Source organism: Cebus imitator, unplaced genomic scaffold (assembly GCF_001604975.1).
Source record: "Cebus imitator isolate Cc_AM_T3 unplaced genomic scaffold, Cebus_imitator-1.0 Scaffold32, whole genome shotgun sequence".
Taxonomy (NCBI): domain Eukaryota; kingdom Metazoa; phylum Chordata; class Mammalia; order Primates; family Cebidae; genus Cebus; species Cebus imitator.
The window spans coordinates 7,179,012-7,196,329 of NW_016107347.1; the positions used below are offsets into that span (position 1 = coordinate 7,179,012).

The 17,318-nt window shown below is 39.8% G+C and overlaps 1 protein-coding gene across 20 annotated transcripts in view; it reads left to right on the plus strand.

Moving 5' to 3' along the window:
- Positions 1 to 17,318, plus strand: part of ST7L (suppression of tumorigenicity 7 like) — a 141,262-nt gene that overhangs the window by 2,729 nt on the left and 121,215 nt on the right. For 15 of the 20 annotated variants that reach the window (XR_001823775.2, XR_001823773.2, XR_005199390.1 and 12 more), the window contains 3 exons: positions 1,102 to 1,184; positions 7,333 to 7,495; positions 17,045 to 17,099. Coding sequence is in view for 16 of the 20 variants with exons in the window: in XM_037737031.1 (XP_037592959.1) it covers positions 1,102 to 1,184; positions 7,333 to 7,495; positions 17,045 to 17,099 (301 nt within the window). In the remaining 4 variants the exon portion in view is untranslated. Of the gene's footprint in view, positions 1 to 1,101; positions 1,185 to 7,332; positions 7,496 to 17,044; positions 17,100 to 17,318 lie in introns of those variants that run through there. The other 5 variants (XM_017524310.2, XM_017524307.2, XM_017524305.2 and 2 more) reach the window with 4 other exon arrangements.

Here is a 17,318-nt window from a genome sequence, read left to right on the forward strand (position 1 = left end):
TTTTTTGTGAGACAGTCTCCCTCTGTCACCCAGGCTGGAGTTCAATGGCAAGATCACTGCAGCCTTGAACTATTTTGCTCAAGCAATCCTCCAGCCTCAGCCTCCCAAGCAGCTAAGACCAGGCCATGCACCACCACGGCTGGCTGAGTTTTATATTTTGTATAGAGATTGGGTCTCTTTTATTTGCCCAGGCTGGTCTTGAACTCCTGACTACAAGCGATCCACCTACCTTACCCTCCCAAAACTCTGAGATTATGGGAGTGAGCCATCTTAGCTGGCCAGATTTTTATTTCTTTCTAAAACCCACAGTATTTATGAGAGAATTATTTGAAGTGAAAAATCTGCTCCAGGATTTCAGTAAGTCAGAGAGATTTCTGTTTGTTGTTTTTCTCTTTGAGCCATTTTGCCTCTCTAGCTGACATACCAAATATATACACTGTCCCTCTAATTTGAGACTGTGGTTTTGTATCTTACCAAAATAATTATGGAGTAGTTTTGAACCTCCTTTGTAAAAGCATGTTTGTTTAGCTTCTTATTTTTACAGACTTGCAAAAGTTCTTGTCTAAATTATGACTTATAAGTGCTTTAGTTTTAGTCTCTCTCTTTTTTTTTTTTTTGAGATGGAATTTTGCTATTTTTGCCCAGGCTGGAGTGCAATGGCTTACTGCAACCTCCACTTCCCAAGTTCAAGCGATTCTCCTGCCTCAGCCTCCTGAGTAACTTGGATTACAGGCATGTGCCACCATGCCCAGCAAATTTTTTTTTGTATTTTTAGTAGAGACAGGGTTTCTCCATGTTGGTCAGGCTGGCCTTGAACTCTCAACCTCAGGTGATCCGCCTGCCTCGGCCTCCCAAAGTGCTGGGATTACAGGAGTGAGCCACGGCTCCCGGTCAGTTTTACTCTCAAAAGCAAGTTAAATTACCTTATTTGATTTGTTGCAAATATTACTAATATGTATAAGCCATTATGTATAATATATACAAATTAAAACTTTTTAAGTGAATTTCACACTAGGTATTAATACTACTTAAGTGCACATGTGTAACCTAAGTACTTTAAATTTGCATTTTTTAAAACTTTAATTCTTGTTCTTTTGACAGTGACTGTGTTTTTAAGTTCACTGACACCCAAATTCTATGTGGCACTTACAGGGACATCTTCATTGATATCAGGATTAATATTTGTAAGTACTTTCTATTTCCTTCCTTCATGTTTTGGTATTTATCTAAAGATCCTTTATATGGTTATAATAATTATAAATTGTAATTACCTATTGATCAGCATTTCCAAAACGTATTCAGCATTTGAAAAGAGTTACCTATTCAAACAAGTCTGGGGAACACTGCATCTCCCAATCCACATTTAGAGATTGACAGTATTTATTTACATATTAAAGGTTTATTGTAAACTCTAGTCAGGGAGGGCTTGGGGTGTGTTGGAAATAAATGCCTGCAGAGCCCAAGTTGGTAACAAAAATGAGTGAGATTGAAAGACTTTAAGAATTAAATTCTTGTTTCCTTAAGGACTGGGTAACCTGAACAGTGCATGCCCCTTCTAAAAAAGGCTAAAGCTAATTGTTGCCATATAAACTTGTGTCTAGTATTACCAGTTCTTCCAATTTTTCAGGTGATTTAAAAAGAACCCAGATAGGCTGGGCACTGTGGCTCATGCCTATAATCCCAGCACTTTGGGAGCCCGAAGTAGGCCAGGAGTTTAAGAACAGCCTGGCCAACATGGTGAAACCCTGTCTACTAAAATACAAAAATTGATTGGGTTTGGTGGCAGGTGCGTGTAGTCTCAGCTACTCAGGAGACTGAGGCACAGGAATTGCTTGAACTCAGGAGGCAGAGGTTACAGTGAGCCACGATCATGCCACTGCACTTCAGACTGGGCGTCAGAGAGAAACCATTTCTCAAAAATGAATAAATGAATAAATCAATAAATAGAACCTGGATATACAGTTTTTATATAAAATTTGCTCATCGAAAAAAATTAAGATGGAGTCTCACTATGTTGCCGAGGCTGGAGTGCAGTAGCTATTCACAGGCACCATTATAGCACATGTAGCCTTAACTCCTGGGCTCAAGCCATCCTCTCATCTCAGCCTCCCCAGTAGCTGGGATTACAGGTGTGTGCCACCATGTCTGACCACAGTATTTTAATATTGGCAACATTGGGCAGACTAAAATTTGTGTGTTATGCATTCAACCGATAGTTTTTCCAAGGCCCAGTTTCCTCATCTGTTAACTGAGGTTAATAACAGCATGAACTTTATTACAGGATTATGAAGACTAATCAGATGTTATGAAAGTTTATAACATGGTAGCTGCTTCAGAGTGTGCACTCAATGAATTTTGGCTACTATTATTCTGAGAATTCTCACAATTAAGAAACTTGTTTGGCCTGACAGACTGGTTCATCCCTATAATCCTAGAACTTTTGGTGACCAAGGTGGACTGATGACTCAAGCCCAGGAGTTTGAGACCAGCCTGGGGAACGTGGAAAAACCCTGTCTCTACAAAAAAATACAAAAATTTGCTGGTGCATGGCATGCACCTATAGTCCCAGCTACTGGAGAGGCTGAGGTGGGAGGATCACTTGAACCCTGAAGGGAGAGGTTGCAGTGAGCCAAGATGGCACCATTGCACTACAGAGCAAGACTATCTCAAAACAACAACCACCACCAAAAAAAACCAAAACTGTTTAACTTTTATTCAACTTTTCCTTTAAGAAGATATTTTTAATTAAAAAAAAAAATTAAAGACTGGGCATGGTAGCTCATGCCTGTAATCCCAGCACTTTGGTAGGTTGAGGCAGGCAGATCACTTGAGGTTGAGAGTTCAAAACCAGCCTGACCAAGATGGAGAAACCTCGTCTCTAGTAAAAATACAAAAAAAATTAACTGGGTATGGTGGCGCATGCCTGTAATCCCAGCTACTCAGGAGGCTGAGGCAAGAGAATCCCTTGAGCTGGGAAGGCGGAGGTTGCAATGAGCCAAGATTGTCCCACTGCACTCCAGCTTAGACAACAAGAGCAAAACTCTGTCTCAAAAAAAATAAATAAATAAAACATTTTTTTATAATCCGTATTAATATCCCTAGGATGTAGTGTTTCCTAATGTACGCTTTGGAACAATACTGCTGCAAATAAAAATCTTAAGAAGTTTTATTGCATGCATAGCCAATGGGTTTTTCTCTTCTTTTTACATTTTTATTTATTTTTTGTAAAGACAAAGTCACTATGTTGTTCAAACACCTAGGCACAAGCAATCCACCCTCCTCGGCCTCCCAAAGTGCTAAGGTTACAGGCTTGTACCAACACACTCAGCCTGTTCCTTTTTTTTTAATCTCTAGGTGGTGCTCTCCAGCTATAATAGAAATAGCAGTTGTATTGGATCTATTTTTTTTTAGTAGGGACTAATACAGACCATTTTGTTAAAGTGAAATGCCAAACAAGAACGAGATTTTTCTCTTGGCTTAAAAAATAGAAGCTATTGAGGAATTCAGGATTAAAACTACATGTTAATATAAGCGTCATAATTTAACATGAGCATATTTTAGCATATTTAGTCAATAACATAGAAAAGTCAATTAGTAAAGACAGTAAACTATCTTTTGGCTAGCCACCATGGCTCATGCCTATAATCTCAACACTTTGGGAGGTTGGGGTGGGAGAATCCCTTAACGACAGAAGTTTGAGATGAGCTTGGGCAACAGTGAGACCCTGTTTCTATGTAATATAGTTTATTTTTATTATTTTTATTTTTTAAGAAACTATCATTAAACAGCTGATGTAGTGGAAAAGGCACTCATTTGGGAACCAAAAGATAACGTTTTAATCTTGACTTTGCCACTTACTAGCTGATAACTTAGGGCAAGCTACATAAACTATCTAAACCATAATTTCCTCATTTATAAGAGGAGGATAGCTTACTTATATAAATGATGTCTAAAACCTTTTAAAAAACGTTTTGTGGCCAGGTGTGGTGTCTCGTGCCTGTAATATCAACACTTTGGGAGGCTGAGGCAAGATGATTGCATGTGGCCAGGAATTCAAGACCAGCCTGGACAAATGAGCAAGATCTTGTCTCTGTACAAAATTTAAAAATTAGCACATTGTGTCGGTGCACTCCTGTAGTCCCAGCTACTTCAGAGACTGAGGTGGCAGGATTGCTTGAGCCCAGAAGATCAAGGCTGCAATGAGCTATGATCATGCCACTGCACTCTAACCTGGGCAACAGAGTGGACCCGGTCTCAAACAGAACAACAACAACAACAAAAACTCAACAAAACATTTTGTTGCACCTTATAAAGCAGCATTTTAAATATACAAAAGTTAGGAAATTCAAGTAACATTTTAAAGGTTAAACTGTATCATTACTTTTGCAATATTGATGGGTTTTTATTAGCAAAGGTTGTGTTTATAATTTCTTTTACCACCTGAATTTAACAAACTTGTATAGACATACAATCACATATACATATATAGTGAGATATATTTGCGAATCAGTTTAGTGTAACAGTTGGAAGCTCTGAAGTCAGGCAAACCTCAATAAGAATCCTAGCTCTGCCACTTACCAGTGATGTGACGTAAAGCTAGGTATTTAAATTTGGAATGTGTGTCATCATCTCTAAAATCAGTTTTTGTGAAAATTAAATGACATAATACATGTCAAGGACTTGGCATAATGCATGACTCATAGAATGCTTTTGGTAAGTATTTGCAGTTATTGTTATCATTGTTCGTTTGTGTTAAAAAGTTGACTTAAAAGTTGAAAAAGCCACTAATTTCATACGCGTTTGTTAGAAAACCCACTGCACTTTGTATAGTGAAGGGAATTGTGTGTTATTGTTACCCTTGACAGTATTTATCTTTCTTTCTTTCTTTTTTTTTTTTTTTTTTTTTTTTTTTTTTTTTTTTTTTTTTTTTGAGATAGGGTTTTATTCTGTCACCCAGGTTAGAGTACAGTGGTACAGTCACAGCTCCCTGAAGCCTCAACCTGCTGACCTCAAGTGATCTTCCCACCTTAGCCCTAGCTGGGACTATAGACACACATCCTCACATTTGGTTCATTTTTTTATGTTTTGTAGAGATGGGGTCTCACTATGTTGTCCAGGATAGTCTCAAACTACTGGCCTCATGTGATCCTCCCACCACGGCCTCTCAAAGTGTTGGGATTATAGGCGTGAGCCACCATGCCTGGCCCTATCCAGTTTTCTTAACCAAGATTTCAATATGAACCTTGTCTTTTCTGTCACATGAACAATTTCTGCTTGTGTAAATAAGTTTTATCTCAGCTGTTAGTAAAACATATGGTAGAAGTCAAATCATGGCCTCATTTGGTGATAATTACTTCTTGCTAACTTAGTAAGCATGAGCAGAAAGAAGCCATTTTATATTAAGCATAAAACATTGGTGACATGATAGAAAAAAATGCTACACCTTGATTTTCTCACACTTTTCTATAAACGTTGTGGCATTTAGTCAGTGGGCCACAATATGACTATACTTTTGGTACCTATGTAGCATAATTGTTCTTTATTTACTGAAGCAAAAAATGTTCCTACAGATTTGAAAACTCTGATTTTTTGTGATGTGTTCTGTTTGTGATCATAGTAAAATAGTTTTCAAAAATATCAAAACCTGGCTGGTTATGGTAGCTCACACCTATAATCCTACCACTTTGTGAGGCTAAGGAGGGCAGAGCCCTTGAGCCCAGGAGTTTGAGACCAGCCTGGGTGACATGGTGAACCCTTGTCTTGACAAAAAATATAAAAATTAGCTGGGAGTATGTTTGTAGTTCTAGCTGCTAGGGAGGCTGAGGTGGGACGATCACCTGAGCCCAGGGAGGTCAAGACTGCAGTGAGCTGTGATCATGCCACTGCATTCCAGCCTGGCAACAGAGTGAGATCCTACCTCAAAAATATGTAAATAAGAAACAAAAAGATTAAAATCTCTTAGTTGTGGATATGCTTTGTTTATTCTTTACATACACTAATACATTTATCTACTACATTTGGCAGAAGACTAGTCTGTCAGTTGACCTTTTTTTTTTTTTTTTTTTTTTTTGAGATGGAGATTAGCTCTTGTTGCCCAGGCTGGAGTGCAATGGCATGATCTCAGCTCACCGCAACCTCCGTCTCCCAGGTTCAAGCAATTCTCCTGTCTCAGTCTCCTGAGTAGCTGGGATTACAGGCATGCGCCACCACACCTGGCTAATTTTTATGGTTTTAGTAGAGATGGGGTTTCACCATGTTGGTCAGGCTGGTCTTGAACTTCTGACCTCGTGATCTGCCTGCCTTGGCATCCCCTGAGTAGCTGGGATTACAGGCGTGAGCCACCGTGCCAGGCCTGACGTTTTTCATTTTTTTCTTTTTTTAAGACAGAGTCTCACTCTATTGCCCAGGCTGGAGTACAGTGGTATAATCACAGCTCACTGCAGCCTGGACCTCCTGGGCTCCACAGGTCCTCCCACTTCAACCTCCTGAGTAGCTGGAACTACAGTCTTGTACCACCTCACCCAGCTAATATTTTATTTTTATATTTTTTTATAGAGACCAGTTCTCACTATGTTGTCTAGTCTGGTCTAGAATTCTTGGGCTCAAGCGATCCTTCTTGAGGATTTCTCTTTGGGGACTTGTCAGCCTCCCAAAGTGCTGGAATTACAGATGTGAACAACCATGCCTGGCCTGGTTTCTCTTTTTATAACAGTGATAAACTATGGAAACAAAAAGAAGTGAATGGTTCAATATGGGAATCAACCTGACTCTTAACCTATGTTAGTAATTTTACCAAATACTGGAGCAGTACTTTTTGCCTTAGAAAGGACTTTCTTATACTTCTTGTTAACCACATTTAGCTGAGGCTCTGCTTTGAGATGTTGAGGTTAAGTGACTCGCCCACAGCACACAGCTAATAAATGGCTGATTTGGGAGTCAAACATGGGCATGCTGATCCTAGTCTAGTCTGTTAATCTACTATGCTTATTATCTGAAAACTGTTTATGCTGCAGATAGAGTAAAATGACAATGTAACTTAACAGGGTTAAATTACTTATAGATTAAATGCTTCTTACTGCTTTTTAATGCTTTATTACATATGCCTAGTTTTGCTTAAGCTTGTCTAAATTTTATGACAAAACTATAAAAAAGATAATTTTACATGGTATGTGTTATTGGTGAATCTTGTGTTTGTGTGTTTTTTTTTTCTTTTTGGAAAGAGAGTGCATTTAACATGCTGAATTGAACTTGACATCTTAAGAGAATCTTTTAATTTGAGCTCATATATCTGCTGATCAATTCTAAGTGGAGGATATTTTCTGTTTGTCATAGATATTTGAATGGTGGTACTTCCATAAGCATGGCACATCTTTTATTGAGCAAGTATCTGTAAGCCATTTGCGACCACTGATGGGAGGAACAGAGCACAGCATTTCAGAACCAGGTTCTCCTTCCAGAAACAGAGAAAGTGAAACCAGCAGACAGAATTTGTCAGGTGACTGCTTTCCTAATGTGTTTTCAGAGCTGTGTATTTAAGATTGAGTTTGGCTCTGGGAGATAGAAAACTCAAAACAGCAGAGTGCTGTAGTGTGCATGTTTGTGTTTTCCCCCAAATTCTAATCACCAATGTGATGTTATGAGGTAGGATCTTTGGGAGGTGATTGGGTCATGAGGGCAGTACCCTCTTGGATGTTATTCATGCCCTTTTGAAGAGATCCCAGAGAGCTGCTTGCCACTTCTACCATGTGAGGACACCACGAGAAGGTGCCATCTATGAACCAGAAAGCAGATCCTCACTAGACACCAAATCTGTTGGTACCTTGGTCATAATAGACTTCCTAGCCTCCAGAACTGTGAAAAATAAATTTATGCTGTTTATAATCTACCTAGTTTATGATATTTTGTTATAGCAGTCCACATGGACTAAGACACAGAGAGAAATTTGTCTTTCATGTTAATATAGGTAGTCCATGGCTAGTATGGAAAACAATAATCATCAGATACCCGGACCCCTTCTATTTCGTTAGCCTGCCATCCAAAAATGTAGTTTTCACCTTGTAGTATAAGGCAGTTGCTCTTGCTTCAGCCACCATATCCACATTCCAATCAGTAGGAAGGAAAGAAGTCCAAGGTAAGGTCACTCCTTCCCTCTACTCCACCCCACAGAAGCCAAGGACTATTCTCAGAGATGTTACATACTATTTCACCTTACTTCCTACTGGTCAGATCTGTTTCATGTGGCCACTACTCTCTATAAGGAGGGCTAGACATTGTCATCATTTTCTCAGTGTATATATGCCCAGCAAATCAGGGAATCTTATAACCAATAACGGAGAGAAGAAAAATAATCAGCCGTCTCTGCCAAGAGAGGAAAGTAGGAAAAAAATTATTTTTTCAGTATGCTTAAAAAGACATAAAAGTCTCAGCTCTTCATAGATGAATATTCCATTGTCATAACTGTTCCTCTATTTGTATCAAGTAAGAGAAAGCAAGTTTTTTTTTTTTTTAGATGAAGTCTCACTCCGTAGCCCAGGCTAGAGTGCAGTGGCACAATCTTGGCTCACTGCAACCTCTGCCTCCTGGGTTCAAGTGATTCTCCTGCCTCAGACTCCCTAGTAGCTGGAATTACAGGCGCATGCAAGTGCACCCAGCTAATTTTTTGTATTTTTTTTAGTAGAGACAGGGTTTCACTATGTTGGCCAGGCTACTTTGGAACTCCCAACCTCAGGTAATCTGCCTGCCTCGGCCTCCCAAAGTGCTAGGATTACAGGTGTGAGCCACCATGCCCAGCCAGCTAGAAAGCAAATATTTTTAATGATGTATAACTAGGAAAGCAAAATTTTCAAAGCCAAATAATTTTTTTTTTTTTTTTTTTAAATAGAGATGAGGTCTCACTATGTTGCCCAGGCTAGTCTTGAACTCCTGGGCTCAAGTGATCCTCCCACCTCAGCTTCCCAAAGTGTTGGGGTTATAAGTGTGAGCCACTGTGCCTCGCCAAAATGAATACTTTTGGATTTTTGTTCCTTTCATTTGCTATAGGTAATAATCATGTGGTAATAATACAAATGAATTAATTCCGTAATATTCCCAATGTTTCATTTGTTCAATAGCTTAACCACTAGAGTTATGACAGTTCAGTAGAAAAATACTACTTAAGCCAGGCAGGGTGTCTCATGCCTGTAATCCCAGCACTTTGGGAGGCTGAAGCGGGTGGATCACAAGGTCAGGAGATCGAGACTATCCTGGCCAACATGGTGAAAACCTGTCTCTACAATAAAAATACAAAAAAATTAGCTGGGCGCGGTGGCACACGCCTGTAGTCCCAGCTACTCGGGAGGCTGAGGCAGGAGAATTGCTTGAACTCAGGTGGTGGAGATTGCAGTGAACCGAGATAGTGCCACTGCACTACAGCCTGGGTGACAGTGCGAGACTCCGTCTCAGAAAAAAACAAAAAAATAGAAATATACTACTTGAGTGCAATTGGTGGTGCTTTTTAGATGTGGTCATACAAAGTCCCTGAGGAAGCACCATTTAATTGGAGTTCTGAAGCATGACTAGGAATAGTTGGGTGGGGTTGGCAGCCATTCATGAGTATAAGAAGGAATAATAGTCAATTTCCCCTCCACTTCTCATTTCTCCTCTTTCATAAAATAATTACAGCACCCCTAAGAACAAGACATATTAAATTGAATATGATATAGATCTGTCCTCATGAAGCTCAGACTTCAATATGTAAGTAATTATAACAATAGCACATGACGTGATTTTCTTTTCTATTGTAAGACTGACTATGCCATTAATGATAATGTTCTTAGTACCCTTAAGAACATTCCATTTTGGTAGAGGATACAGATATAAATAAGTTGACAGCAAAAGAGTATAGTAAGCTGCTTTTATAGAGTATCTTATATGTGATACTCTATAAAGATATATGATACCTTATACAAGATACTATGGTGACAGAAAAGAAAGAGTGGTCAGTTTTTGGAGGGAGGGCTGCAAAATATTTCACAGAGGAAATACTTTGAATTGGACCTCAAAGTGAGTTAAAAGCTGGGCACAGTGGCCCAAACCTATAATCCCAGTACTTTGGGAGGCTGAGGTAAGGGGATCACTTGAGACCAGGAGTTTAAGACCAGCCTGGGGGCAACATAGCAAGACCCCTGTCTCTACAAAAAAAATCAGCTGGGCATAGTAGTATTAACCTGTAGTTCCAGCTAATTGGGAGACTGAGGCAGGAGGATCACTTGAGTCTGGGAGTTTGAGGCTGCAGTGAGCTATGACTTATGCAACTGCACTCCAGTCTGGGTGACAGCAAGACCCTATCTCTAAGGGGGAAAAAAAAATTTTTTAAGTGAATTAAAGCATCCTTTTGTTCCATTTTTTTCTCCCTGGATAACTTCATCTTATTCAATAATATTAGCTACCATAGACATATGCTGGGAGGAACCAGTTTTAAATTTCTACCCCCAAGCTCTCTTTTAAACTCTAGACCTACATTTCTTTGCTAGACCCTTCCACCTTTAATGGCCCTAACCACCTTGAACTCATTCTGTCCAAAATGAAACTGATTTTCTTCTTCCTCTATAATTCTAAAATCTTTGATGGCATCCAATTCTCATTTTAGAAATCTTTGGGGTTTTTTTTCGTTTATATCATTTATATTAACCATTTTTTCTCCAGTCAACCCAAAATTGTAACAATTCCCCCTTAAAAAATTGTCTTGACTCCNGAAGTGGAAAGAGAAAAGTCTTGGGACAAAGGTCACCTAGAATGAGTGCTTCAACTCAATATTTGATTTATTTTTATTATTTATTATTTTTTTATCTTTCTCTGCTGACAAGAATATGAAGGAAGAGTTTCATCCTTGTTGCCCAGGCTGGAGCACAATGGCGTGATCTTGGCTCACTGCAACCTCCACCTCCCGGGTTCAGGCTATTCTCCTGCCTCAGCCTCCCAAGTAGCTGGGATTACAGGCATCTGCCACCATGCCAGTCTAATTTCTGTATTTTCAGTACAGATGGGGTTTTACCATGTTGGCCAGGCTGGTCTTGAACCCCTGACCTCAGGTGATCCGCCTGCCTCGGCCCCCCAAAGTGCTGAGATACAGGTGTGATGCACCCAGCCCAGCCCATTCTACCTTCTTTTCTTTCAACATTCATAGCCCTATATCGAGGCACTTAAACATCTCTTCCCTGTGCTATTGCTATAGTATCCTAAGTGGTTTCCCTTTCTCTTACACTTCGCCTTCTGGTACATTCTCTCTCCTTACTATGTAAAAAGAAAAAGTGGTTTTCAAACTTTTTAGACTCAAGAGTCCTTTTCATTCTTAAAAAATTATCCAGGGCCTCAAAGAGCCTTTGTCTAAATGTAGATTATGTCCATCAATATTTATCATCTTAGAAATTAAAGCAGGAAATTTTAAAATATTTTTTAATAGCAGTAAATCCATTACATGTTAACATGTTGTAGACTGAAATGTGTCCCCTAAAATTCATATGTTGAAACTCTAACCTCTAATGTAACTGTATTAGGAGCTGGGATTTTTATGAGGTAATCAAGGTTAAATGAGGGGATTCTAATCTGATTGTGTTGGTGGCTTTGTAAGAAGAGGAAGAGGATTGATGCTCTCTGAAAGCCGGAAGATAGCCGTCACCAGAGCCCAACCATTTTGGTACTCTGCTCTTGGACTTCCAGCCTTCAGATTGTAAGAAAATAAATTTCTGTTGTTTAAGCCACTCAGCATATGATATTTTGCTATGGCAACCCTAGCTAACAGATTTTGGTACCAAAAAGTGGGATACCACTGTAATAAACACCTAAATATGTGGAAGCAGCTTTGGTGCTGGGTAAGGTGTTGAAGCTGCAAGAGTTTTGAGGTGCATGCTAGAAATACGGATAACAACAGTTTGGCGAGGTCTCAAGTGGAAATAAGGAATGTGTGGTTGGGAACTGGAGGACAGGCGATCCTTGTATAAACTGGTAAAGAGCTGGCTGTACTGTATTCTAGCATTTTGGGGAAGGTAGAACTTGAGAGCAGTAAAATTGAATATTTAGCTGAGGAGATTTCTAAGCAAAGTGGCACAACTTGGTTTCTTTTGACTGCTTATGATGAAATGTGAAAGGAAAGAGATGAATAGAAGAACTTGTTAAGCAAAAAGGAACCACAATTTGAAGACCTGGAAATTCTCAGCCTATCCATTTTATGAATACTTGAGAAAACTTGTTCTGAACAGAACAGTAGAGGTGTGGTTGAACAACTATTTGATATCATGTGTGTACTTCATAGACTTAGTCATCTTAGTAGAAGCCAGGAATAGAGTTGAGTTTATACCAGCAAACACACTGCCAGTTTGAACTAAAAAGGACAGGGAAGGTGGGGCAGAATGGAGGAAGGGTGTTAGACTTTTTGGATTCTACTGGACCAGACCATAGAGCTACTCAACTGTGAACATGTACTAACTTCAAAGAAAAGGAAGAATGACCAAACCCAGGACTGCCACTCCCAATACAGGCCCAGTGGGCAAGGCTGTTTCCTCCTTGGTTTCAAAGGGGGAGGCTGCCTTTCCAGTTTCTGAGGCCAGGCCACCCTCACAGAGAGCTACATGGGTAGGGCTGTACCACAGAGCCATGGGGGTGACATTGCCACCCCAGTGGACCTGGAGGGCAGAGTATCAAGCCAAAAAGAATTCTCAAGCTTTTTCTCTTTCTTTTCTTCTCTTTCCTTCTTTCGTTTGTTTTGTTTTGTTTTGTGACAGAGTCTTGCTCTGTTGCCCAGGCTGGAGTGCAGTGGCAAGATCTCTGCTCACTACAACCTCTGCCTCCTGAGTTCAAGCGAGTCTTCTGCCTTAGCCTCCCAAGTAGCTGGAATTACAGGTGTGCATCACCATGTCTGGCTAATTTTGTGTTTTTAATAGAGACGGGGTTTCTCCATGTTGGTCAGGCTGGTCTCGAACTCCTGACCTCAGATAGTCCACCAGCCTCGGCCTCCTAAAGTGCTGAGAATTACAGGGGTGAGCCACTGTGCCAAGCCTCTTTTTTTTTAAATAGAGACGAGACAAGGCCTCACTGTGTTGTCCAGGCTTGGGGTCTTGAGCTCCTGGGCTCAAGTGATCCTCCTGCCTCAACCTTCTGAGTAGCTGGGATTACAGGCAGCTTTAAGATCTAATGGAATTTGACTTGCCAGATTTTGGACTTGCTTGGTAACCATTACCCCTTCCTTCCTTTTGATTTTTTCCATTTGAGAATGGAAATGTCTATCCTATGTCTGCCCACCGTTGTACAGTATATCGGAAGAACATAACTTGTCTGGTTCCATAGGTTCACATCTGGAGAGGAATTGAGTCTAAGAATGAATTGTACCTTCAGCCTCACCTTGTCTGATTCAGATATTTATTTTTATTTTTACTTATTTTTTTATTATTATTTTTTGAGACAGAGTCTCGCTTTGTCGCCCAGGCTGGAGTGCAGTGGCACACTCTTGGCTCACTGCAGCCATCGCCTCCTGGGTTCAAGCGATTCTCCTGCCTCAGCCTCCTGAGTAGCTGGAACTACAGGTGCCTGTCACCACACCCGGCTAATTTTTGTATTTTTAGTAGAGATGGGGTTTCACCATGTTGGTCAGGCTGGTGTCAAACTGCTGACCTCTTGATCCGCCTGCCTCAGCCTCCCGAAGCGCTGGAATTATAGGTGTGAGTCACCACTCCCAGCAATTCAGATAATATTCAGATGAAACTTTGGCCTTTAGATTTTAGAATTGATGCCGGAATGAGTTAAGACTTTGGGGGTAGAATTAATGTATTTTTATTTATTTGTGTATTTATGTATTTATTTTTGAGTTGGAGTCTCACTCTGTCACCCAGGCTGGAGTGCAGTGGCACCGTTTCAGCTCACTGCAATCTCCACCTCCCAATTTCAAGCAATTCTTGTGCCTTAGCCTCCCAGGTAGATGGGATTACAAGCATGCACCACTATACCTGTCTAATTTTTTGTGTTTTTATTAGAGACTGGATTTCACTGTGTTGGCTAGGCTGGTCTCAAACTCCTGACCTCAGGGTGATCCGTCCACCTTGGCCTTCCAATGTGCTGGGATTACAGGTGTGAGCCACCGTGCCTGGTGGAATTAACATATTGTATATGAAAGAAAGACATAAATTTTGAGGGGGGACAGGGCCAGAATGCTGTAGACTGAATTGTGTTCCCCAAAATTCATATTTTGAATCCCTAATTCCCCGTATGACTATTGAAAATAGGGCTTCAGAAGGTTATTAAGATAAAATATGAGTGGAAGCCTGATCTGATAGAGAGGAATGCCTTTTAATAAGAAGGAATACCAGAGCTCTCTCTTCCATGTGAGAATACAACAAAAACTCAGCCCCACCAGAACTCACTTGTGCTGGTACCCTGCAGGTACCCTGATCTCAGACTTCTAGTCTCCAGAATTGTGAGAATATAAATTTCTGTTAAGTCACACAGTCAGTGGTATTTTGTTATGGCAGCCTGAACTAATTTTACTTGTGGGAAATATAATTATTTCTCACATTGTGAAACTTGTCTGATTCCATAGGTTCACATTGTGAAAAATAATTATATTTCTCACAACTAGTAAAAGTTCGGTTAATAGAAGACAGCGTATTCTCTGCTGTCTGTTGTGAAATGGTGTTCAATTGAAGTATATGAAGAAAATTTGGTTTTACTCAGATGTGTAATTGGAAAGGGGAGGAGTATTTTAATAGCCTTCTCAGAAAATTTGTGGATATCTTTTTTTGAAACTACACTAAAACTTGCTATGAGTACTTTCTGAAAGTTTAGTTGCAGTGTGGAATGTGAACTTTGAACGCTCTGTTACGTGAAAACCTATTGGTATATCTTACATTTTGAATGGATCTCTTATGTATAATTTTATAATATACATTGGTTGTTTGGAAAAGTACTTGTTCACTGAGTTATGCATATCATAAATGTTGAACAATTTTATTGCATAAAACGAAAAAATCATTTGTTAATATCATCATCATTCTCACAGAAAAGTCTTTATTGTAAAATTTGCCAGGCTCACAGTAGCTGACACAAATTTTAAAAAATTTTAATATGTACTTGAAAGCTAAAATTTTATCACTAGCAGCAAATGCTTTCATTTTCTTTCTTGATTTTGACAGACTCAGTGCATTTTTAAGAAAATATCTGCCAGGTACCCATCTAAATAACTGTAAGTTTGTGTGTGGCTCTTTCAAGTAAAAGTGATGTTCCCTGACAAAAAGGGCCAGTTCTGCTCACAAACAATTTGTTTACTAGAGAAAACCATCATACCTGCTATAATGTTTAAAAGAAATTTGCTGGCCAGGTGCAGTGGCTCATGCCTGTAATCCCAGCACTTTGGGAGGTTTAGGCGGGCAGATTGTCTGAGCTCAAGAGTTTGTGACCAGTCTGGGCAACACGGTGAAACCCCATCTCTACTGAAATACAAAAAATTAGGCGAGCATAGCAGCCTGCGCCTATAGTCCCAGCTACTCGGGAGGCTGAGGCAGGAGAATTGCTTGAACCCAGGAGGCGGAGGTTGCAGTGAGCCAAGATTGTGCCACTGCAATCCAGCCTGGGCAACAGGGTGAGACTCCATCTCAAAAAAAAAAAAAAAAAAAAAAAAAGGAAGAAATTTGTCTTATTTTTACTGCAAGGTTGTGGAAGTGAAGAATCCAATGACTGCTAGTACAGTTTGGTGTCATTGTCTTGACTCATGCTAATGTGCTAGCAGTTTTACCCATCATTGACATTTCATCACCAGTTCAATTTTGCAGGACAAGTAAGACAAGTGAGGTAGGTGCCTAGGGTACCAAATTTAATGACACCCTTACTCTCAGGGTCATGCAACCGACTTCAAGTGAGCACATTTAAAAAGGCAAATAATGTCTTAGAATTTATTTTGAAGAGTTGTTACTTTGCATTCCATGAATCATACTTTGACAACTGCTGATCTAAACAAAGGTCTGATATTTATTTTTCTGCTTATGTACCTTTGATGACCAAGGGTAATACCTAAACTCTTTACTGTAGTACATACACTCCTTCATCAATTTCTTCCAGTCTATTTTCTTTTGTTTTCTCCTTTTTTTTGAGATGGAGTTTCGCTCTTGTCGCCCAGACTGGAGTGCAATGGCGCCATCTCAGCCCACTGCAACCTCTGCCTCACGGGTTTAAACGATTCTCCTGTCTCAGCCTCCTGACTAGCTGAGATTACAGGCACACCATGCCCAGCTAATTTTGTATTTTTAGTAGAGATGGAGTTTCACCGTGTTGGCCAGGCTGCTCTTGAACTAACCTCAGGTTATCTGCCCACCTCGACCTCCCAAAGTGCTGGGGTTACAGATGTGAGCCACTATGCCCAGACTCTTCCAGTCTATTTTCTAACCCCATTTACAGTTCTCCCTCCCATTCCTTACCCTGTACTCTAGCCTAACCATACTGTCTGGTTTTATGATACTTCCTCTGCTTTGGATGTTCTTCATTTTGCAACCTTATTCTCATTTTTTATAGTGATTCAACGTCAGTTCAAATGTCACCTCCTTTCTAAAGCCTTCCGTGATTTCCCCAGAACAAATTTAATCACTTCTTTTTCTTTTTTTTCTCTTAGAACAAAATGTATTTGTACTATGGCACTTGTCACACAGTTCAGGCTATTTACATGACTACTCTCATACTATATTTAATTCAATTAAGCAAGTCAGTTCCAGATGCTGTGCTTGGTTCCAGGAATATATAAATAAGCAAAGTTTTAAGACTTCATATTTTAAAGGGGAAACAAAACCAAGCAGATAATCACATTGTAATATGGTAAGTGCTATAATTGAATTATGAACCAAATGCTGTGGAGACAGAAGGAAACGACTAGATTTATGATTTAATTCTGTTTCTTGAGAGCATATTTTATTCGTCTTTGTACTGTCTGTGGCTAGCCCTGTGCTTAGCCTACAGTGGGTAGACAACAGATATTGGTTAAATGAAGATTTTAAAGTATCTGTTTTTCTTCTTTTTCCCCCTTGTTTTTCAGAATGTAAGGTGTGGAGAAACCCTCTAAATCTTTTCAGAGGAGCAGAATACAGGAGGTATTACATTTTGCTTTCAGTATAGCTAGGGTATTGGTTTTAGAGTAAAGGTATTTACAAAAAACATTTGTCTTTATAAATAAATCACAGCTCTTCTAGTAGGAGATACTGATCTATAATAATGTAAAATGAGGCCGGGTGCGGTGGCTCATGCCTGTAATCCCAGCACTTTGGGAGGCCGAGGTGGGTGGATCACGAGGTCAAGAGATCGAGACCATC